The sequence below is a fragment of the Carettochelys insculpta genome, chromosome 5 (genome assembly GCF_033958435.1).
Source record: "Carettochelys insculpta isolate YL-2023 chromosome 5, ASM3395843v1, whole genome shotgun sequence".
Taxonomy (NCBI): Eukaryota; Metazoa; Chordata; order Testudines; family Carettochelyidae; genus Carettochelys; species Carettochelys insculpta.
The window spans coordinates 78,067,598-78,090,591 of record NC_134141.1 but is presented as its reverse complement, the minus strand read 5'-3'; the positions used below and the strand labels follow the sequence as shown (position 1 = coordinate 78,090,591).

At 43.1% G+C, this 22,994-nt stretch overlaps 1 protein-coding gene across 1 annotated transcript in view; it reads left to right on the top strand.

Annotated features, from left to right (window-relative positions):
- Positions 1–5,783: 5,783 nt before the first annotated feature.
- The window catches only part of RASA1 (RAS p21 protein activator 1), a 121,619-nt gene continuing 104,408 nt past the window's right edge, over positions 5,784–22,994 (top strand). Inside the window, exon 1 of the mRNA XM_074995363.1 lies at positions 5,784–6,472. Within this exon, the coding sequence (XP_074851464.1) occupies positions 6,051–6,472 (422 nt within the window). The 5' untranslated portion in view covers positions 5,784–6,050. The remainder of the gene's footprint in view (positions 6,473–22,994) is intronic.

Below are 22,994 nucleotides of genomic sequence, written 5' to 3'. Positions count from 1 at the left end.
CTACAAACTGTGCTTGGAAGTTATAATTTAAATGTCAGATATTAAATCTATTTTTAATTGTGACACAGTTAGTTACTATTAAAAGAATTTCTACATACACCAGATGCCACATCTCAGATGCTCATATCCCTTTTTAGTGAGATTGTTGGGCTGAAACATATACAGCAGAGTTATGCACCTTTTAAACTAAATATCTTCAGCATCAATTTCACTACTGCCATTTGTTGTTCAACAACCTGTTTCAAAGAGAGAAATGAGTGGGTGGATGGGAGGGAAGAGGGTTAGTTTCCTTATACAGGCTGAACCTCTCTCATCAGGAATCTTCTCATCTGGCAAACTCTGTAATCCAGCATGATTTTAGTTGGTCACTTACCCTGCGGTCAAGTTTCCCGTGGTCCCATAAAGTTTGTTTACAGCCACCACTCCTGGATTTCAGATGATCTGTGCTGTAATTTAGCTGTAATTTACCCTCTAAATATCTTCTAAGAGTCCACTAAGCAGTGGAATTGTTGATAATGTGCTAGAAAATACTGACCTACCGTGGTCTGGCAAATCCTCTCGTCCAACACTGGTCAGGTCCCAAGGCTGCCAGACAAGAGAGGTTTAACTTGTAGTACTTCTTGCTAGAGTCTTTCCCACAATCTATTGCATTCCAAAATGGTCCTTATTTAACGGTGTTTTTTAAGGTCACATTGGTGACAGCATTCCACAGAACAAACATCTGGATCACTAGATCATGTTCTTTTGCTTATTCTCATCAAATACAATCAAGGAAGTGATTTCATAACAAGTAATAGTCACACACTTGGTGCACAGGGAAATCCTCCATGAACAGGCAAACATTTTTGTTCCTCCCAAAACCAAACAGCAGTTGAAACCAGAAATATTTATTAATAGAAAATATAACAGAAATGAGGAAGTTTATATCTGTATAATAGTATTTTCTTGGGTTTGGGGTTTATTTGCAAATCTAAATGAAAAGTCCCATATTTTAAAGTCTTTTAGGTGTTGCTGCACTCAACACTGCAACACTTACTCATTGTTAAAAATTTCGCACAAAATGACCAGGTAAGGCCTTGCTATTTCATAGACTTATTTATATGTATATCTGTGCTGAGACACAGTACCATTCAAATCAGGGCCTGATGTCATTCAGAAGTGCAAAAACAGTTTCTTAAACAGAGTTGTTCAAAACAAATAAAATTTTGCAAAATGTCCATAAATGGAATATTTCAGTGCAAGACAGACACAAGATGCATCTATGTGATGCATCTGTTTTGCACCTGAAGGGATAAAAGTTATGAACAGAGAAGTCTGTTTTATTTCTAAATAGTTGTAATGATCCCATGATAAAGTCTGCCAGCCAGCCACTCCCTGGAATGGGATGAAAAAGAAGGCAATAACTCACTGGATACTCCTCTAAGGCACAGGTGAACAAAGTGGGGGGCACGAATTTTCGTAAGGGGAGTGCAGCAGGATCGACTGCTTGGTCTCCAGCTCATTCATCTCATTAAAAATGTTTAAATATGTTCCTGTTCCTATGTATGTGTATTCACATTTATATATTGATTAATAATGTTTTTGCATTCTACAGACTTACTTTCTTACACGTGCCAAAAAAGGGTTTGGTTTTTTTTTCATATGACCATAACTGAAATTTCCATTGGTTTGGATTACGTTAGACAGGTTTGGGGGCCCTGCTAATTGCAGGGATGAAAAGTGGGGCCCGATGTAAAAAGTTTGCTCACCCATACTTTAAGGTTTCATCATGCACCACTGAAGTCAAAGGGACTTTGACATTGATTTTGATGGATCGTATGATCAGATTTGTAACCAGAAGAAAAAACACTTGTGATGTATAATAGTAATATAGTAAACTTGGTCTTAAGCTGCATTCTGTCACCTGGAACTCTCAAATAATCAGCATTTTCACCATAAGCAAATTTTAGTTACGTTTTCCGTAAGTACAGTATAGTGAAAGTAAACACAAATAAATACAGCAAATACAGTATAAGTTTGCTGTGTACAATATTACTGCTGTTTGTAAATGAAGTGCTCTGCATACTTTTTTTTGTCAATTATTCAGAATATTTGAATATCTGGCAACCTCCCAGTCCCACAACTGTTGGAAATTAAAGCTTTTACTGTAATATAAAAATAAAAATATAGGCATTTGAACAATTGTATGATGATGAAAAGAGCAAATTTCTTTTTTAGAAGTGAGTAAAATATATGTTTATAAATGTGCATTTGTTTTCTGTTTGCTGCTATGATTTGACTCTTTGACAAAGATTTTTCTCAGGGAAAAATATACCATCTGCCTGGTTAGTCTGTTTTCTTGGTATCTTGCCCATTTAAGTCTTTACATTTCTGCTCTGTTTCAAGTAAAACACTCATTAGGGACAGTCACAGCTGCCATGCAGTATTATTTGAAAGGAAGCATTCTCCTGTCTCCTCTTGTGCGCTGAGGTAATAGAATATCATCTTCGTGGTTGATAATTAAACTTATCTCTCCTCTTTTGTTTAGCCCCTTTCATCTACATCACGCTTAAAACTTACACTGGGTAGGCACCAAAGCCTACCCTCAAGGCTTTTGCAAACTGCAATCATCTGAAGTGGAAAAAGATGTAGTGTGCTTATTAATTGGCTGTGTGTTTTCTAAGTAATATGCAGATAATATGGAGTACTTTTCTGTTGGTGGCATTCAAAGCTGCTTAGCTTATTGATGTGGCCACAGTAACTAGAGTACACAGAAAGCAACTTATTGCATGTATTTTATTCAGACACTAGGATTTTAACACAGTTTGGCTATATATTTTTGCACTTTGTTATGCTGCATATACATTTTCCACTGTGTTGTCCTTTACAAATAAGTTGCTTGGTCTGGGTGTGAAAAGAATGGCTGCCTGTTTTGTTGTCTTTACATGACAGAATTAGAAGATTTTAAAGAATGAAATATAATTGTAGATTAAAATAGCTTCCCAAGAATTCATTGTTGGTATACTGTATTTTTACACTACCTGAGATGACTATTCAAAACACCCTGCATTATGCATTGACACTCATGAGTCAAAAATCATTTTGAGTCTCTGGAGGACAGTAAATGGACTGAAAGTAGAACAGGAACAATGAAAAAACATCCTACAAATATTCAGTGTTGTAAAAGTTTAATGGTAGTGTGAGGAATGATTAAATGCAATGACATGTACTTTACTATAAATATTTTACATAAAATGGAGATGATAAAAATAAATCTGAACCAAATAGCTCCTCTAAGTCAGGTTGGTTACATTATTAAGATATGAACATGGTTTAACTAACAAGTGACAGAAATTTCACACCTAACAAACATAGTTCTTAAGGAAATTTCAGTCAAGCAAGCTTTGAACAAAAATCTGTTATGATTAACAAGCAGGGGCTGTAGCAGGAGGAACGTCAACCAAGTTAAGAAGGGAAAGTTTCAGAAAAGTCACAAACAGTAGAAGTGACTAACATGTAAATGGAAGAAATAGATACCTTGGATTGAATCCTGATCCCTCTGAAGTCAAGCGTGGAATATTTATAAGGGGAGAGTTTTAAATCCTCCATCCTTAATACCTAGCCTTGGAATTTCAGAGTTAGAGAATTGGCAATTCAAAACTGTGTGTCAAAATCCAATTTCCCTACGTCCTTGCGGGAGAAGGTTTTGCTACACACAGGGCTTGTCCACTAGCTCCCTACGTTGAAGGGAGCATGGTAAGTAGGGTGTTGGGAGATTATTAATGAAGTGCTGTGGTGAATATGCAGCACTTCATTAAGCTAATTCTCCCCTGCAGCAACTCCGAAGTGTTAAACTTCAAAGTGCTGGCTCTCGTGTAGCCGCGGCGAACTCACCAGTCCTTCAAACTGCCTGGGCAATTTCGAAGTCCCTTTACTCCTCAAAATTTTCAGTAAAGGGACTTCGAAGTTGCCCAGGCACTTTGAAGTACCAGCGGATTAGCCACGGTTACACACGAGCCGATACTTCGAAGTTTAACACTTCAGAGTTACAGCGGGGGAGAATTAGCTTAATGAAGTGCTGCATATGCAGATCAGCACTTCATTAATAATATCCCAACACCTTACTTCAAAGTATGGAGCTAGTGTAGACACAGCCATAATGCATAACACAAGCCCTAAAAGAGATGTGTAGAGTCCCATATTCCCTGTCTGAACTAACGAAATTGCGAAGTCTATGCATTCTCTTTCCTCAGTTGGCTACCATCTGAATACCAAAGGAATACTCACTAATATGTGTAAATCACAGCTCTGCAGCAGCCTTGAAAACTCTCTTGTTGCTGCTTCGGGATGTTCTTTAGGGTCTGACAGAAGCCTGAGAGTGAGCAATACCATTGGAAATGTAATGATGCTCTGGGCTCTGCTATAGGAAAGGTGTTCTGAGTCTGTTACTGTTAACTGTTGTGTAGGCCTGGAAATCCAACCAAGCACTTACTTAGCTTGGATATATGGACTTGGAGCCTCATTCACCAACCTACATAAGCAACTACAGTTTTGTATTGTAGGTTCTGCACCACTACACCAGTTCACTAGTTTTCAGTGCTTTGAGTAAGGTCGCAGGCACAGGAGTGCCCCATGACAGTGTAATCCACACACCTATGTGCAGTTAACAGCCTCACTTAGTGGTACCTAGACAACATCACGGAGAAAGAATAAGCACCCTCTACAGCCTAAGCTGAACACCACCTGACCTTTAGCTCAAGCTGTAGAGGTGCCGGCCTCAAACTCCCCAGATCTCAGGTTTGAGTCTGCCTATGGGCAGTCACAATACAGAATGTAAAGTACAGTACTTCTTCCACGTTTAAGAGGTATGAGAAAAAAGTAGGATATGGACTAAGGGGGAGAGCAGGTTCTGGTGCGCGCACACACAAAAAAAAAAGTTTTCCAAATTAACAGCAGAGCAAGAACTGGACCTGACGCATCGGATCCAGCCAAACTTAAGCCACAAACCTAGAAGTAGCAGTACCATCAAAATAGAAGACAAGTGTGTCTTCTACTAGTCCACAAAGAAAACTCAAATCAAACCCTGTACCCCAGCCCATCCTTGCACAGGAAAACTCTCACTGGCTCTGATACCTCCGGCAATGGTTGGGCGGCTCAGTTTCACCCCCTACAGCTGCAGTTTTTCTCAGTTCAGGAGTCGCATCCCGGCGTACAATGGCGCAACCGTGCCGCAAAAGGCCACATCCGGCGGGGTCCAAGGCTGGGTTCCCTGGGATGCTGTCGCAGTGGAAAAACAACAAGAAGTCCTGGGGCACCTTACTTCTTGCTGTTTTTGGAGCGACTGACTAGCCGGGCTGCCCCTCTGCTCCACGCGAGTGCATCAGAGCTGTACTAGTGAGAGGCACACGCGTGGCTCCACGCGCTGTTTATTTAGGCCGTGCCACTCGGTGGCTTGGGAGCGAATCCCTCAGGTCGGGGCGGGGGGAGGGGCAGGAGCCGGGGAGCAATAGGCTCCCTCCCCTACGTTGGGTCTCCGCTTTGACGTTGCCACGCGCGGGCGGCCCGAGCGCTTCCTCTTCCCGCGCGCGCGGCCCCGGCAGGGCGCTAGGTGAATCCGGCGCTTACCTGGCTCGCTCCCTTGCCGCCGGGGCGCGCGCCCCCGCTGCGCGCGACCCGCGCCGCCAACCCCTCCTCGCGGCGGGCGGACCCGTCACGCATGCGCAATGTGAAGGGAGCCGCTCGCCTTTCTCCCCGCCTTGCCTCTTCGCCGCTCCCGCCCCCCGCACACACCGCCCAGCTTGGCCCGTGCCTGCTCCGAAGCTGCGCTCGGGGCGGCCGCGCGGGCGGGGTGAGTCTCCGCCGGAGCCGCTCCCCTGCCGGCTGCAGGGGGATGAGGCAGCCGGGCCGGGGTCCTGCCGCGCCGCCTTGAATCCAGCCCCCGCCCAGCCGGGTATTGTTCGCCGCCGCCGGGGAAGTTCGCTCGTCCCGGTCCCGGCTCCGCTGGGGCGGGGCGGGGGGTCTTGGCCCCTCGATCGCCTCCTGCCCGGCGTGCGGAGGGGGCGAGGCTCACCATGATGGCGGCCGAGGCCGGAGGCGAGGAGGGCGGCTCGGCGAGCACCGCCGGGGAGCCGGGGCACTGCCCTGCTCTGTGCCGGGGCAAGGGGCCGCTGGGCTCCGGCGGAGGCACCCCGGGCGCCGGCCCCCCTTTGTGCCTGGCGCTGGGACTCCCGCCTCTGGGCTCTACCCCCCCAGCGGCGGCGGGAGGCGGCGCGGGGGCTGCCGGGCAGGGGCAGGAGATGTCCAGGGGGACGCTTGCCCCGCCGGAAGCTGGCCCAGCAGGAGGGCCGCCCGCCGGCGGCTTCCCGCCGCTGCCGCCCCCGCCGCTGCCTCTGGTTGGGGGTCTGGGCACCGTGGACGAAGGAGACTCGCTGGACGGGCCGGAGTACGAAGAGGAGGAGGTGGCCATCCCGCTCAGCGCGCCCCCGACCAACCAGTGAGTAGCTGCCCCCTCCGCTCCCGGCCGCCCTGTTCTGCTGCTTGTCCGCCCCCGCTCCCCGCTGGAAAGTGTGTGTCAAACTCCGGCCAGGCCCTGAAAGTTTTGCCCCCGCCCCCGGGATCCCGTTTAAATAGACCGAGTTCCTGGCTTGCCCGGGAAGTGCTGCAGCACTGGCGCGGAGGGCTCTTTGCAGCCGCTGTGGAGCCGCAGCTCGGACAGCGTGCGCTGGGCTTGCCTGGACTGACCACATAACAATAGCCGTATCGGGTCTAGGGCCACCCTGTCGGGCCAGCCCTACATCTGCCAGCCTGAGCCTTAGGGACCCCTAGAGCACCGGGAAGTTTGAAAACACTGCTGTGCCCCAAGCAGCATTGGACGCTTGCCAGCCTGTGTCTTTCTCTCACGTCGGTGCTGAGTTACGTATTAGTGATCGGGTGTGCGTATGTGTACATTTTGAGGGGCAGTTGTGTGCCTTGCCGTTATTATTTCCTCCAAGTAACACAGCGCTAGCAAACAGTGACATTTTTTCAGTTTCAGAGTCTCATGCTTAAAACGAACAAAGAAATCCTACAGAGGATGAGGAAAAACGGTACAGCTTGATCACGCAACTAGCTATTTAATTTAGTCTTCTGAGTTTTAGTACTTATTAGGGAGAACCTTCACAAATGGTAGATAGTGTCAGGGAAGGAATGGGAGCTGCAGGACGATTATTAAACTAGCCCATTGACAGCATTGTCAAATTTTTAGTAGTATGTTATCTGTTTCCATACTCTTCCAAAATATAACAAGTAGCCATTGGTCAGAATACAGATATGATTCTTGGTAGCAAAATTAAACAGTCTTTAGGAAACCTTTCATATGCATGCAGTGTGGAACTTCATGCAACCTGTTGTAGACTGTACTTTTAAAAAAAATTGGTATTTTAAAATGCTAAGACATTTAATTGTATTTTTTCATAAACAGTGTGTTTTAAATATAGGACTCAGCTGACTTTAAAGGCATTTGTGTTCAGTTGCGTTGTTTGAAAAGTATTGGGAATTGAGTAAAAGCAATAGCGGGGAAACCTTATGGTAGAATGCCTATGTTTGGCTTTCCATTAGCTCAGTAAAGATTCCTTGTTGATAGTGTTAAAGGAACTCTTACATCTGTTACCAGGACAAGTGTTATTTTACGTTATTATGGTATCTGATACAATGCAGCATTTGTGGGTACAATTAGTGATATAGATACAAAAAATTAAGATGTATGGATAACCCACGTGTAAGATATCTAAAGATTTGCCTAAAGCAATTTCAAGGTTTATATTAGAAAAGAAAATTACACTTATGTGCCTGTTTATTGTCCAAGAAACAATGTTGTTTTGTATTGGTATTTAGGAATCCAGCATGGACTAAGTTAAGGTGAAGTTTAGTATTTTGGATAAAAATAGTGTGGTAATTCCATAGCTAAAATTGACTTCTCTGCAATCAACTTACCTGGCCATCCTCACTGAGGAAAACTGAGTTTTCCCCCTTGACCTCCATTACTCCTTGTGATAAGGGGTTGACTGCTGATCCCTGATAGGTTGATTTTGCATGTCCCTACCAGGAGTGGGTCAGTCTTCCGGGTAATATGGACATGGTCTAAGAACTGTAAAAACGGATAGTAAAGAGAAAGTCCCTGGCCACTGACTAGAACCGACAAAGAGTGAGAAGGGAAATAGAGGCCTGGAGAGGTGAATGAGTTATCCAAGATCACGCAGTAAGACACTGGTAGATGGAGAATCCAGACTTCTGACTCCCACTTTATTGCCTGGTCTGCTAGGCAATACAGTTGCTCTCTTTTTACTGTAAGAACAGATATCTTAAAAGTACCTATTGTTTTTGCAATGATTGTGTTAGGGGATTAGGTAGCTATTAAAAGCTATGAATAATCACCAACCTAAAACACATTTCTTTGTGACTGACAAAACTTTATTAAATGAAACCAGTTTTTACAATTTTGTCACACCCTAAGATAAATTTACATTCATGACACTCTTGTAGTATTGTAATATTTTCTCTAGTTTACTTTAAAGCACTCATTTTCAGGGCTGTCAAGTAATGAAAAAATTAATTGTGAATAATTGTGCAATTAAAAAAAATTAATGGTGATTAATTTCCTTGGTAAATGATAAGACTATCTACCCCTGAACCCTCATGGGAAGTGGGGATGGAGGGTCTGTTTGCACGGAGAGGCAGCATTCGCCACCTGTGTGTGTGTCAGAGACAAAAAGAAGTAGAAGAAAAACAAAATTTTTGTCTTTGTTTCAGTTTTAGACTTGTGAGGTCCAAACACATGGGGTTTGAAGTCTTGTGGTTGTGCGTTTATCTTGGGGTTCAAGATACTAAAAAAGTCCCCATTAAAACATCTCTTTTCAGACATATTTCAAAAAGGCTGGTATACGGTCCTTAAGGACAGATTTTCGAAAGGATTTAAACTACTAGCAGTAGTATTCATGTGCCTTCAACATTGAAACTTCTGGCCATTAGTGAACATATTGGAACCAAATTCTGTACGCAAATAGGACATGAGAAAAAGCACTAAGGCTCTGGGCAGAGAGACAAAAGAACAATAGGATTACAACAGGAGTAAAACACGGGAACAGGAACAGTGGCCAAGACATTGCTGAAGTGCTGTCAGCTTTATGCAGACATGGAACCTGATTCTTTTAAAGACTAAACAATGGGAATGACCAGTATATGTTTGGGGCAGCAGATGTAAATAGTTCACTGGACCATGTCTCCTTTATTAGCTCATTAACATCTTTCGCAGTCAGCAGCGAGCTCTGGGGACATGGACCTGGGAAATAGGATCCAAGATCCTGGCTGAGGGGGTGGAGGGAAGTACCCTGTTCCCTCCCATTTTTGCAAATTCTGCAGCTGACTGATTCTGTTTAAGGGAGCTATTATCTCCTCTGTCCCCTTGTTCCTGTGTTCCCACTCCGACCTCCATGTCTGGCAGGGCCTTTGCTCCTCCTTCCTGTCAGGCTTCTCCCAAGTGTGGCTGCCCAACCTCAGTGCAGCTCCCCATGCCCCCTGGCAGCTGGCGGCAACTTTCCTGGGCACAAGGCAGGGAATTGCATCCAGTCCTGCTGGGAGCAGCCTGGGCAAACCCTCCCCCTGCAGCCCACCCACTGGCCAGGGGCACCGGGGCACCACTCCTGAGGCTGGCCTATGGGTTGGGTGGGTCCCTCTTATCTTCTCCCCAAACCCTGCCCATCCTGGGCCCATGGGCTGGGCTGGGGCCCTGGCCAGGCTGGGGGTGCTGCCTGCCACAGGCTTCTGGGGAGCAGAGGGACTGCCCTGTTGGTGATTCTCCTGTTATGGTTGCAGCTGAGGCTTGGGGTGAGCTGTCTGCCCAGGAGCAGAGGCCCTGCTGCGGCTGCAGCTCACTTCTGCATCTGGCTGGGGGTGGGGGAGGAGGAGCACCAGTGATCACTTCCACCCAGCGGCTCCTGGGTCCTAGCAAGAAATCTGCTGGCCGAACTCCCCTGGAGTCAGGCTGCTTTTCCCATCACTATGTAAGTATTAGAGGTGTCAATTAACATGCCTAAACACCAGCAATTAATGCACGTTCATTTTTTTGCCATGTTAATTCTGCCTTGTATTAATCGCAGGTGTTAATGTACGTTACTTGATAGCCCTAGTCATTTTATAAATGTATCTTTTTCAAAGATTAAGAAGGTTCTGAATTGGCAAACACCTACATTTAATTGCATTAGTAAGTGGGACTGCTCACTTGATTAAATTTAGTCACATGCAGAAGTCTGTGCTATGTCCAGGCTCAGCTGTGTGTTTTTCTTTTAATGGCTAGAAATTCTTTAAAATACTCTTAAATAAAGATGAGATTATGCAGTATTTTTCCTTTAAAAGCATGAAATTAGACCCTCAATTGAAATGTTAATTTCAAAAGGGGAAGCTGTTTTAGTGACATATGTGTCTCTAAGTCTATTTGTTAATTTTTGTTACTTTAGAATCAATTTTGTATATTTTTTTCCTGTTTATGTGAAAGACCCAAACAGATGGGAAATGAAGTGACTGTACAGGAAAGAATAGTGTACTGAATTTATTCAACTAAACAGACTAAGGAAAACCCACCTATTTCCAATGTTTGTTGTGATAATTTTAGGTGTCTCTGAACCTGACCGTACTTTTACCTGTCTAGTTTTACCCACTTCACAGCACTATCACCACTCTTTTTTTGTAGTGTGCAAACAGAAGTGCTTTTGTATTGCTAATAATCAATCAACAAATTGTATGACTTGACCACTTCTGAGACTAGGATTTAATATGTGTTCTGAAAAGCATCTTTAGTAGTATGTAGTAAGGTTCTGAGTAAATAATATCTTCTGTATTAGTTGGTGTTTCAAAGTGTAACATATTAGAAACAAAATAAGGATCAATATACCTAGCAGTTATAGCAGAAAAGGTCAGAGGTAATTACAGGTTTAATTACTGTTCCTGTTAACCTAAGTTAAAGGTCAAACTCTTGAAACAAGATTACAGTTTAAAAGCAAGGCTATTCTAATGTTCCACTCATTTAAAGACAGTTGCAAGCTGCATACTTTCTCCCTAGGTAATTCAGCACTTTTGTAGGGATTGTGTAGTGATTTGCTCATATTTAGTAAATGTAACCTTTTAATTCCTTAATAATATATTTTACATATATATCAAAGGTTGGGGAGGGTGCTTCTTTTACCACTAGTTGTGGTCTTGGTGATAATTACTCTTTCTGTATGAAAAAAGGAGGAGGTAGCCGTGTGTGTGTGTGTATATATATAAAAAATAAGGTAGTAGTTGTGGTTTCTTTCTGCAAGTATCCTGTTTGAGGGCTGAATGAAATGGGTTGAGTTAGCACACGGTATCCAAACATTTCTGGAAAAGATGCTATAGAGCTTCTTTGGAAGCTGCTGGTTTACAACATTCTTTGCTGGCTGAGGGGGTTATTGAACCTCACAGTGAGAGTCTGCTTTGAAAAATATCTGTCTGTGCAGAACATTGCTTGGCTTCATATATTTATAATTTCCAGATAAGTTTTTCTCATATACAGTAGACCCTTGATGTGTGCAACCAGGTTGTGTGTGTGTTGGGTTAACACGACTGCTGCCCCTGACAGGAGTGGTTTTCCACTCCTGTCAGGGTGGCAGCCAAGAGTAAGGCTGCTGTCCCTGGCAGGAGCAGGGAGACTGCCTTGATTCCTGTCTTTCTGCTGTTGGCAGGACCCGGGAAACTTACCAACCATGTGCTGCCTCCTGGTTCCCAGCTCCCCACTACTCTGGGAGCCAGGAAGCTGGTGGGCTGGTCAGTTTCCTGGCTCCTGTGAAACCAGGGGAGCTGGGAACCAGGCAGCAGCTTGGTTCCGGTCTCCCCTTGACTTGGGCAAAGATTTGTTACGCCGGGGTTGCAGGAATGCAGCCCCTGCATAATTCGAAGGTTTACTGTACAAGTAAAATAAAGTGTTCCGACGCCTAGTCCTGCAAACTAAAACTTGAAATTTAGAAGTCTAATCTTTTCTTGTTTGTATACTGTTATCAGTGACAAAACTGCTGACCATAGATACCTCTATGTATATATTTACACTGCATCTAGGGTCATCTAGCACAGGTAGGCACACTCATTCTAGCAGAACTGGAGTTAGAGCACTAAAAATTAGTGTGTACATTACGGCTTTGGTGGAGACTCCAGCTCTTCACCCAGTTTCTGTCCAAGGGAGTCAGGTGAGCCGCCTTGAGATCCTGAGCTGCCACTTCAGTCACAACATCCCCTTTGCTATTTTTAATATGCTAGCTTGAGCCTGGTTTACAAGTACCCTTATAAAAACTTCATAAAGTATGAAGTAGAGTTTTGCTGCCAGCTGTAGTCTAGACATACTTTATGAAGTTTTTATAAGTGCACTTGTAACATGATAAGGAAGGCGAAGAAAGATGGGGTAGGGAAATTAAGTAGGAACAAGTGGGCTCTTTTGGAGAAGGTGGTGGTGTTCTTGGTTGGCTAGCACTAGTCAACTGTGAGCTTTTTTTATTGAATATCACACATCTCATAGAACTGGAACAGACTTCGGGAAGTCATTGAGTCCAGTCCCCTGCCCTCTTGGCAGGACTAAGCACTATCCCTTTTTTTTAAACTTTTGTTTGCCCCGGGTCCCTAAATGGCCCCTTAAAGGATTGAACTCACAACCCTTGGTTTAGCAGGCAAATGCTCAAACCATACCAGCTATTAGGACGAAGGGGAAAGGTTTCTCTTTATTACCTCTATTTTGGACATTGGAAAAGGTAAAAGGGTGGGTGTGTGGGAAGAGGAAAGATTTTCTGCTTAGTGTTTTTTTCCCCAAAATCTCTTGCTCCAGAAAGTTGAGACCTTGTCTTTGCCACAGGTTACTTTCATATAATTCCCAGTGCTTATAATTCACAGCCTTAACTGACAACAGTTATACCAGCCTAAGTACCCTTGTAGACTGCTATGTTGGGAAAGGTTCTCTCGCTAACATACAGTACTGCTTCACATGGAGGCAGGAATTACCAAGACCATGGAAGAACTCTCTCCCATTGGTTCAGAGCATCTCCGTCCAAAGTGTGACAGTGGCAGAGTGGAATTGGTTCTGCTGTGCTGGTATAGATACCGTAGTGTGGATGTAATGTGAGTGAAATCCCTAAGAACTGGGTCAATTTAGTGTCTTCATCAAATCTTTGAACCACAAGTATGCCTGTTGAAGCTTTCACTGTTCTGCTGCAGAATTGGCAACAGCAAATATTGCTGGGTAATGGAGGTAAAGTCCAAACACTTTTTCTTTCTTTTCTTTTTCTGTTTTTTTTTTTCTTCTTTTCTTTTTCTGTTTTTTCTTCTCTTCTCTTCTTTTCTTTTCTTTTTTTTTACTGCCCTGGACCTGCTGAAGCTGTTTTGATAGCTGCTGCCACTGCCTCCTCTTGGGCACCTTCCCCACATGTTAAAAAAAAAAAAATCCAAGTTTTCAAGGAATGTTTTCTAGTCTGCTGCTTTCTGTTGTTTCAATTTACCAAAAAATTGGCTTGGTTTATATTGGTAGAACAGTCATAAAGGTGACAAGATTCTTCTAAGTTTTGCAGCTTTGTTTTAAACAGCAGTGTGAGCAGCAGAGGTTCCAGTTTTGCTGAAGAAATTCTGGTACTTTTTGAATAATGATTATCAGAAGATGCTTGTGTTGAATTTGAACAGAGAATTAGCAACTTTATAAAGTAAAATTACTTAACATAATGTGCCCAAAATCTACCCCAATCTGATATAGCTTTGCTACCATTTTTTATTACTTGTTGATGCAGAATATTAAATAATAAGAAGAAAACAGCTAAAGCCGGAGAATTCAATAGTGGGTGGAAAACCATTAAGCAAAAAAAGTGTAATAGAAGTGAGACATTATTATATCTGATTTTAGTGTGAAGTGTAGGTTTCAAGGAAGGAGTGCAGTAATAAGTAACAGCTACAAAGTTCTGTAGCAGTTCCATCTGTTTCACCAATGAGGATCAGAGGAGGGAGGGGAAGAGAGAGTGGAAGGGAGGGAGAGAGCTAGAGCGAGCATGCATGCAGATCTATAGTAAAAGAATTGCTGGCATCCTGGCAATTTAAAAATTCTAGGGCATAACATCACCTGTTTGGTAATTAAATTAATGTATGCTGGAGTACTCAATGCAAATTCTAGGAAGTAGTCTTAATGGTGTGTATATATTTTTCTGTATAGCAATAGATATAAAAACTCTCCTTTTTTCTTCCCCCTCTTTAGCAGAATGATACAGTAAAAAAATGTGCAGCAGGTTTTTGGTTAAAGCACAATCATTTATTTAACACTGGAAGGTGTCACTTGGTCTAAACAATAGATTAAAAAACCTTACAGAACACAACCTAATTCTTTAATGCATATTTTGAAGATCATTCAGGTATAATGCGTAAGCCACAACTGAATAAACTTGCTGGAGAATGGAATCTGTTGGCTATGTAGGTGAAAAGCTCCGTGTATCATTCCTTCTCACTTTTTCTTGCTTCCTTCCAACCTTTGCGATAAAAAGGACACAATTTTTTTTCCATATGGTTATTCTTTCTTGGACCTATTAGTTATTAAATGGATTTATGATCCAAAGTGTGAGCTTTATCTCCAAATTTTGATACTGTCTGATATTTCCTATATTAATTTTTTATCCATTTCATTGTAGGGTATTCAGTGTGTGCTTTGGACAACTAACTCTACACCAGTGATGAGCAACCTAAGCCAATGAATGGGCCACATGAGTGGCCCTCTTTTTTTTCAGTGGGCCACAAGATTGTCATAATCAAGATGATCTGCTCAGACAGGGTAGTTTTGCTAACTGTGCTTATGTACCTAGAATTTGTGGAGTATTCTGATAGAACTGTAACATTGCCTTGATTCTATGCAGAGAGTGCAAACAGCTCTTACAGTTAATGTGTGCAGTCAGCATGCATCTCACTTCACATGCCCTTTACGTGCTTGTCACTTTAGTAATACTCTTAGGGGAAAAATCTACGTGCACAGAAACCAGTGGAATTGAGCAATCGTAAACAAAATGTTTCACCGGCGATGCATAAAACTCTGACGGGTGGCAAGTTGCCAATCCGGGCTCTACACAAAGGTCACAAGGGTATATTCCTAATGCAGGGGTGAGCAAAGTGGGGAGTGGGCCCCGTGTGTGTGTGTGTGTGTGTGTGTGAGAGAGAGAGAGAAATTTTGTAAGGTGGGGGTGCAGCAGAATGAGCTTCTGGGTCTCCAGCTCATCCATCTAATTAAAAATGTTGAAGTGTGTAACACTTCTTGTGTATGTGTATTCACATTTATATACTGATTAATAAAGTTTTTACATGCTATATATTTATTTTCTTACATGTGCCAAACTTTTTTTTTTTTCCATATGACCATGACCGAAATTTCCATCAGTTTGGGTCACATTAGACAATTTGTGGGGCCCTGCTAATTGCAGGGACAAGTAATGGGGCCCAATGTAAAAAGTTTGCTTACCCCATCATAAAGCATAATTTAAGCTGCTGCTTCCAGTTTAGGAAGCTTCTTAAACTCTTAGGCTGCATCTGCACTTGCAAGTTATTTTGGAAAATCTGTCCCCTTTTTCAAAAGAACATGCAAAGTGTTTATCACAAAACACACTCTTTTGATCTGAAATCAGAAGAAAGTGGCTTTCTTCTGAAGCCCTCTTCCACTCCTGGATCAGGAAAAGCACCTTCTTTCAAAAAAAAAAAAAAAAAAAACCACCATAAGTCGATGCTCCACAGGCTTTTTTTTCAAAACAGCAGTCCTCCTGATGCTGGATTTTTTGGTTCCTGGCCCGGTCTTTTGAAAGAATGGGAGCTGTGTGGACATGCTTTATCGAAAGAGCGGATGGATTTTTTGATCTGTTTTTGTGTGTGTGGACATGCTGTTTCAAAAGAAGTTTTCTTGGAAGAGATCTTCTGGAAGAACTTCCGAAAGATTGCTGTACCATGGACACAGTCTCGTAGTTTCCCCCTTAGGTTATGGTTACACTTCTTGTAGATGACTTTTGTTAGAGTGTTCTGGATGCATCCAGCCACAGGTTCATCGATGGCTGAGAAGTGAAATTCCTTTGATTGGGTTCCAAAGAGGGGCTTAGAGTTGTTACTCTTATATTAGCTTTTTTTCCCTGGTAATTTCACAGCTTTTGAGGTCTGGTGTACATAAAGTGCAGATGGGGAATCTTTTTCTATCTGGGGCCATTGACCCACAGAAAAAATCAAGCTCGGTGGGTGGGTTGAGTGTGGCCTGCCCTTAGGTAGAAGGGCAGTCAGACTACTCTTTGTGGTACTTGCTGACCTGCAGTGCATGCTGGCATGTAAATGCTGCCTCCACAGCTACCATTGGCTGCAGTTCTCAGCTGGCACATGCACAGAGTTTTCTTGACTGCCCCTGCACTCAGTGGGCAGTGTGCAGAGCCAACTGGACTTTTATCTGACTGACAACTCTAGCTTCTCTGTGCACCACAGTGAGTTGGTGTTTTTGGCTCCAGTCCTGTGGGGTATCGTCAAGGCCGGGATTTCCAGCTGGTGGTATGGAACTTGATGTTGGCTGGATGAAAGATCTGATTGTAGAGTCCCCAGCCTTGCGATACAATTAGGAATACTTCAGTTAGCAATTTAAATGGAACCTCAGAGTTACAAACACCAGAGTTGTGAATTGACCAGTCAACCACACACCCTGTGATGGACACTTTTGCAGCACAGTCACACTCTTCACTATGAAAACTGTCCCCCCCTTTTTTTTTTAAGAGACAAATTTGGCTGCTGTTTTTGTTCATGACAGGAAAATGATATCCCTGGCATAAAGCAATCCCCCTGTCAAACTTTGAGCCCTTGCTGTAAAGAATAGAGGTGTCCACATTTCAGGGCAACTCTACGTGTATTCCCCTGTGTGGCCCACTCACTTTAGCTTTTATTCTTAGCCAGTGTCTCAGTTTTTCCTGACTAGAGATTTTAAGGTTGCAAGTTTAACATTTTAAATCTAGAACAGGTGAAAAATTTCCCTATCCAGTTCAGGCCTTTGATTTTGCAACTGGTATAATAAGAAATCACCAGACAGTAACTCTCTCCTCAGGGTGTACCTTCAAAAGCTGTGTTTTTTGCAAATTCCCCAACTCTAGTTATGCATTAACAGCTCCCTAGGAATTCTCCAGGAAATCCACGGAATGCTTAGGGTATGTATGTCTGAAATGCAATGTGAACTTGGGCTGCAACTCTGTAGAAGCACAAACCCTGCTTGAATCTATGCAGAAATCTATCTGATTGGAGTCCAGTAAGCCCTGTGGAACTATAGGACATGACATGGGGAACTGAATCTAAGCACAAGTCCCTCTGTGTCCCCAGTCACTCAGTTCCATAGTACCTCATTTTGCACCAGGTTTCCACATGAGTCTCCTGACAGTCTGCCAATGCAATCCCACAATCTGTGGGCCAGTGTATTTACCCTTCCATCTTAAAACCAGCCAGTTGATTCCCAGGAAACAGAAGCAACTTCCTGGTTCAGGTGTGTCTGTTTAGCATTTAATCCCTCCATTGTACTCTGATTGCTGAGCTGCAAGAAGGGTGAACCTTTTCCTGTATTGGCTACGAGAGAAGTCCTTTAGCAAGGTCACTGATACCAAGTCACAGGACCACAGTCCATTCTGGCAAGTTACTCGTGTGAGCAAAAAGATAAAATTCAGTAAGAATATCAGAAAGGATTTTGAGTACCAAGAAATAGCAGACGTTTGTATTGTTGGGGATTCAGTGGAGTGGTGACCCATGCAGGGAGCATAAGCGTCTCCAGAGTGACTTCTGGAAAGCCAAGCTTGAGAAGCACACCTCTGAGAACTCCCTGTCATTTTGCCTCTTTTACAAAGACTTTGACTGGGGACTGTGACAAGAACTGAGCCTGCAGTGGTTTAGAAAAGCCTGTTGAGCTGGAATGGATGCCTTCTAATCCACAAATCTAGAATAGGATCAGAGGGGAGTACACAGGTACCAGATCACACTAGCAAAGTTACTCTGATGTGCACATGGATTCTGTGGAGAATTTGCTGATGGAGCAGCTGCAGTACATTCTGGGTCCCTACTTGAAAGAGCTGTTTGATATCTGGAAGAGCAGACTGTTCTGGAACTGGTAGAAGAAACAAGAGGCAGAAATAGCCTAGGAGGCTGGTAAGTGTTCTGGGTTCATGTTGTTGTTAATAGATGAACAGGAGGCTTTTCCACTTTTTGACCCATTTCAATTTTTGTTACACATTGTACCCACAGCTTGTACCTGCCATGGTGCAGTGCATGCCAATTCTTTGGTGTCGTTGCTCTTCCCCTTGAAAAATTAAAAGTAGAGACCAGGAAGTAGATATAGCTGCTAATAAGCATTTAATGTTAATTTTTTTGCTAGATACTGGCAGATTACAAAAGTCTGCTGGGATGTTAAAAGTAAGAATTACATGTCACGTTCTCTTGTAGTATGCCACACTGGAGAAATAGGACATGCCACAGTGTTGCTAGCTACTTGTAAACAATAAATTGTACTGGATTAGTGGGGAAGGAGGAATTCAATGTCAGAAATAAGGCAGGTGGTCGTGTGCAGTCCTGAAATATGCCAAAAGAGGAGGGAGTCTGTTGTCATGTGTTAGCATTTAGTTGGTAGGTAGGTAAAGTCAGAGCTGTATTGGAAGCTGTAGGAAGAATCCATGTATATATTAATGCAGTATCCTGTTGATTCTGTTATAAATTTTGTCCGAATCCTGAGTGCACACTTTTCCTGAAGTAGGAACTTCAGATGCATAGTCACATTTTGAAGTAAGGCATACTTTTGAGCCCTCCTCTATATAGGACACCAGCCCAACACCTGCAAATGTTTGGCTCAGCCACTGTTATTCTTGCAAATCTCTGTCATAGGTGGTTGGCTTGCCACCAGTAGTTTAGAATAGAATAACCTTTTGTCATTCAGGAATGTGCAGGAATATGTTTTCTAGAATGTTGAAAAGATTGTCTACAGGTGATTCACTATGGCACATATCTCTTCTCTCTCCCTCAATGCTTTTCAAATTTTAAACATGAAATATTTGTACATTTCAGCTTACCAGTGTGTGTACTCTTTTTACTGTGTTAAGTTATGCCTGATCTACACTAGAAAACTTGGTCACTTTATCTGCATGAGTCAGGTATGAAAAATCCACACCTCTGAGCACTATTGTTAAGCCAACTTAAGTCCTGTTGACCCAGCACTATCTACATCAGAAGAATTGCTAGCTAATGCCTTTTGAGGGAGGTGGCCCTATAGGGCTAGGAGAACCTCTCCTGTTGTCTGCTGAAGCACTACAGTGGCTCACCTGCAGCTGCACAGATGTGCTGCTGTAATCTAGGTACAGGGAATCTCTCAGTTATCTATGGAATGTCTGGGGCTTGGTCTACGCAAGACCTTAGAGTTTACTGCTGATATGCAATTCTAGCTACAGCAGTTGAGTAACTGGAATCAGCATTTCTGCATTCAGCTGTATGGTCTGTCCTCGCTAAGGGAGGTTGACCTCCCTTGCTCTCATGAGAGCAGGAGTACAGGGTGTCAACTGCAGACCCCAGAGAGATCAATTTTGTGCATATTTACCCAATGTATGAAATTGAGCTTCAGAAGATCGACCCTTACCAGGTTGATATTTCCACAAGTGTAGACAAGCCCTTAGACTGTATTTAGACTGAGTTCTACAAAATAAAACTATGGCCTTAATATTCCACAGACACTTTTTTTGGAGGTTGCAGTGAACCTTTTTTGAAGTAATGAAACAGCATATACTTTGTCTGCTTTCAGGCCTTTTCACCTCTGCAGTCCAGCCACAGTGCACCAAGAGCTTTGGGTTTGGTGGTGGACTTATGGCGGATATCCTGGACAGAGGCAACATACTGGTGCAGTACCAAAGGGAAAAAGATTCATGGCAAATGGAAAGGCATAAACAGGTAGTTGCGCACAAGGAGAGACTTGCAATGCGGTTTCTGGAGCAGGACTGTCACCTAAGGGACAAAGATGAACACAGCAGAAAGATTTGTTTGAGGGACTGTTTACACTAATGGTCACAAGACTTCAGGCTCCTGCTTCACTATCACCATGTCATGAGTCCCCTCCTTGGTACCATGTCTTGTAGATCAGGAATGCACTGAACAGTGCCACAGTTGAGACAAGACAGATGTCCCTCTTAAGTGGCACCCAAGTGTGTGCTGAATGTGGTAGAAAGGAAAAGAGAAAGGGGGCCAGGAGAGAGAGCAAGAGTAGAGAATTTGCTTACATTGGTTTCTCTGTTTATACTGTTTAGTTCTTTATGTACTTTATTAATGGTTTTGGTGTTAGTTTATTATTTTTCTTGAGTATGGTTTTTCTTAATACAGCCATGTTCACAAGTAAAGGCTTTTATTTAAACAGTTTATTACCATTATTGCATTACGTCATATGTGCACTTCAAAGACTAAAGCTAAAGAAATGATAAAGCACAATCTGGAAGTTGTAGCCACATACATTTTCTCAGTGCATCTGTCCATAATGAAAATCCACAATTCATGTCACACAAAATACCATCCCAAACAGTCTGGAGCTCCAGCACTGGCTCCCCACTGCTGGGGGGGTGGGAGAAGCCCAAGTCTCGTAGGCCATATCAAGGAAAGCTGCTAGCCACATACAGTCCACGGGCCCTGCCTGGCTGGGGTGGGGAGAATGAGGAAGCAGCTGTGCACTGGGAACAGGAGTGTAGAGAAGCTGTGCCTCCTTTGCTGGCTTTCCACTCCCGTTGTCTGGGAATCATGGCACCAGAAGAGCAGCTGGTTCATAGGCTGGAGAGAGTAGAAGCTGCTGTCTTCAGAGTGCCCTGCCTTTGGACCAAGTAAGGAAGCATTTTGTGTGTGATGCGGGGGGGGAGGGGGTAGTGGGACAGATGGACAGAGCTTGATGCATGGGATTGCTGGGGGAATCACACTGACTGGGTTGCAGAAGGGCTATTGGCAGGGTCACAGACTAGATAGCAGGAACTAGTGGAGTGACAACTCTGAGGCAGTGCCTAATGGGAACAGGGGTGCAGAAACGTATGGGGATGAGGGACTGGAATTGGTATAGTGGGGATGTAGAGATACAAGGAGACTGAGGCAGATGTTTGACTGAATGGAAGAGGCTGGAGTCAACAAACGTCTGCATGGGGGAGGCTCTCCAACTTCAAAATAACTTCTCCCCAACCCTCTTACCCCGCAACTTTTCTGTAATTCTCCCACCCTCACCCAAGCAACAACTCTCCAGATTTATTCCCAGGCCCCTTCCAGCAGTTACTTCCCTCTCCGTCAGCTCTTCCATTACCCTGACTCTCCCAAGCTTCTGCATTTCTGCTTAGTGGTGCAGGAAATACATTTCTGTATTGTAGTTTGAATGAATTACTACTCAGTTCTGAATTAGTATTCCTAGTAAATGATCTATTTGTCAAAAACATTTTCTGAATCACTTGTCTGTATTTTTATGGACGTACTAGCCAATTAGCAATTTATTTCAAAACACCTAATAAATTGAAACTGGCAGGATTATATTGTGTTGTTTTGACAAAATATGCAGAATTTTAAAATGCTGTGTACAGAATTTTTAACTTTTTTGATGCATAATTCCCCCAGGAGTAATAGGGAAAACTATATATTTTTCCTATGCTCATTCTTGGAAATGGCTAAACGATTTTCACTGAAACTTTAGAATACAATAAAATAAATGAGGCAGGCAAACAGTGTGGAAAATTTCAGCCTCAATTGATAATGTTTGGCAAACTTGTAACTGAAATAGTCTTCTGAAGAAAAGTGTTGGTCATCCTTAAGAATAGACAGTGCTACCATCTTCACTGATAATTTCAAAATGTGCGAGATTAAACGTCTAAATAGGATTTTTAGGTCTCCTGTTTAGGAGTCTGAGATTATTAGCAGACAACACCAAATGCATTCTAAAACTGTCACAATCTCTCTTGAAGCTAACCCCAAGCTCTTTCAAAAAAGAGAGCCCTCAAGTTCCTCTTTAGCGTTCCTCTTAAGCATTCTTCAGCCACCTCCTTGGTTATTGTTACAGCTTGTTAGTCTTCCTCAAAAAATAAATGAGGGAGAAAGGAAGGTGTTTCCCCTTTCCCGTTCCCCCCACAAGTTCCTCAAATATGTTGCCTTCTGAATGAGCACTGACTTCTCCCCATGCTTCTGAGTCTTTCACTGATAATAGTAAGAAGGATAAAGATTTTTATTAATCTGGTTTGAAATGTTCAGACCCATAGCTGACATTGGCGTCCCCCCAGATGCTTTTAACAGTACAATGGCTCATGATGCTGTGCACTCTGCTGTAACTTTGTGGATCAGGAGAGCCAATATATTGGAGGAAAGTCAGTAAAAAGTCAGTGTCTTTCTGGTTTTAAACTACTGGAACATGGTGTCCTGAGAAAATGAAATACAAATTTTATTATTTTTTTTATTCCATATACCCTGGGGTAAGAGAGAAAAGTTAAATTGCATTGATTTTCATCCTTTTTGCTGGAAAGAGGTGCGATATGTTTTGGAACAATGAAAACATCCAGGAGTAGGCCAAGAACCTATTTCAAGTGAGCTGAAATGCCAGAGCAAGTCAATGAATTTGTCAAAGCCAGATTGAAGTGAAATTTATCCTTATTTCATGTTTACACATAAGTATAGAGCAAAACTTTTAGGAAATCATATTTGGTTAACTATGTGACAACTTTTAATGCCTATTAGAAGTAAAAGGGGCTTGTCTACACTAGCTCCCTGCTTCGAAGGGAGCATGGTCGGTAGATTATTAATGAAGTGCTGTGGTGCATATGCAGCACTTTATTAATCTAATTCTCACCTGGGGCAACTCTGAAGTGTTAAACTTCGAAGTGCTGGCTTGCGTGTAACTGTGGCTAACCTGCTAGTCCTTCGAAGCCCCTTTACTCCTCAATACCCGAAACCTTACTTAACATGCTCCCTTCAAAGTAGGG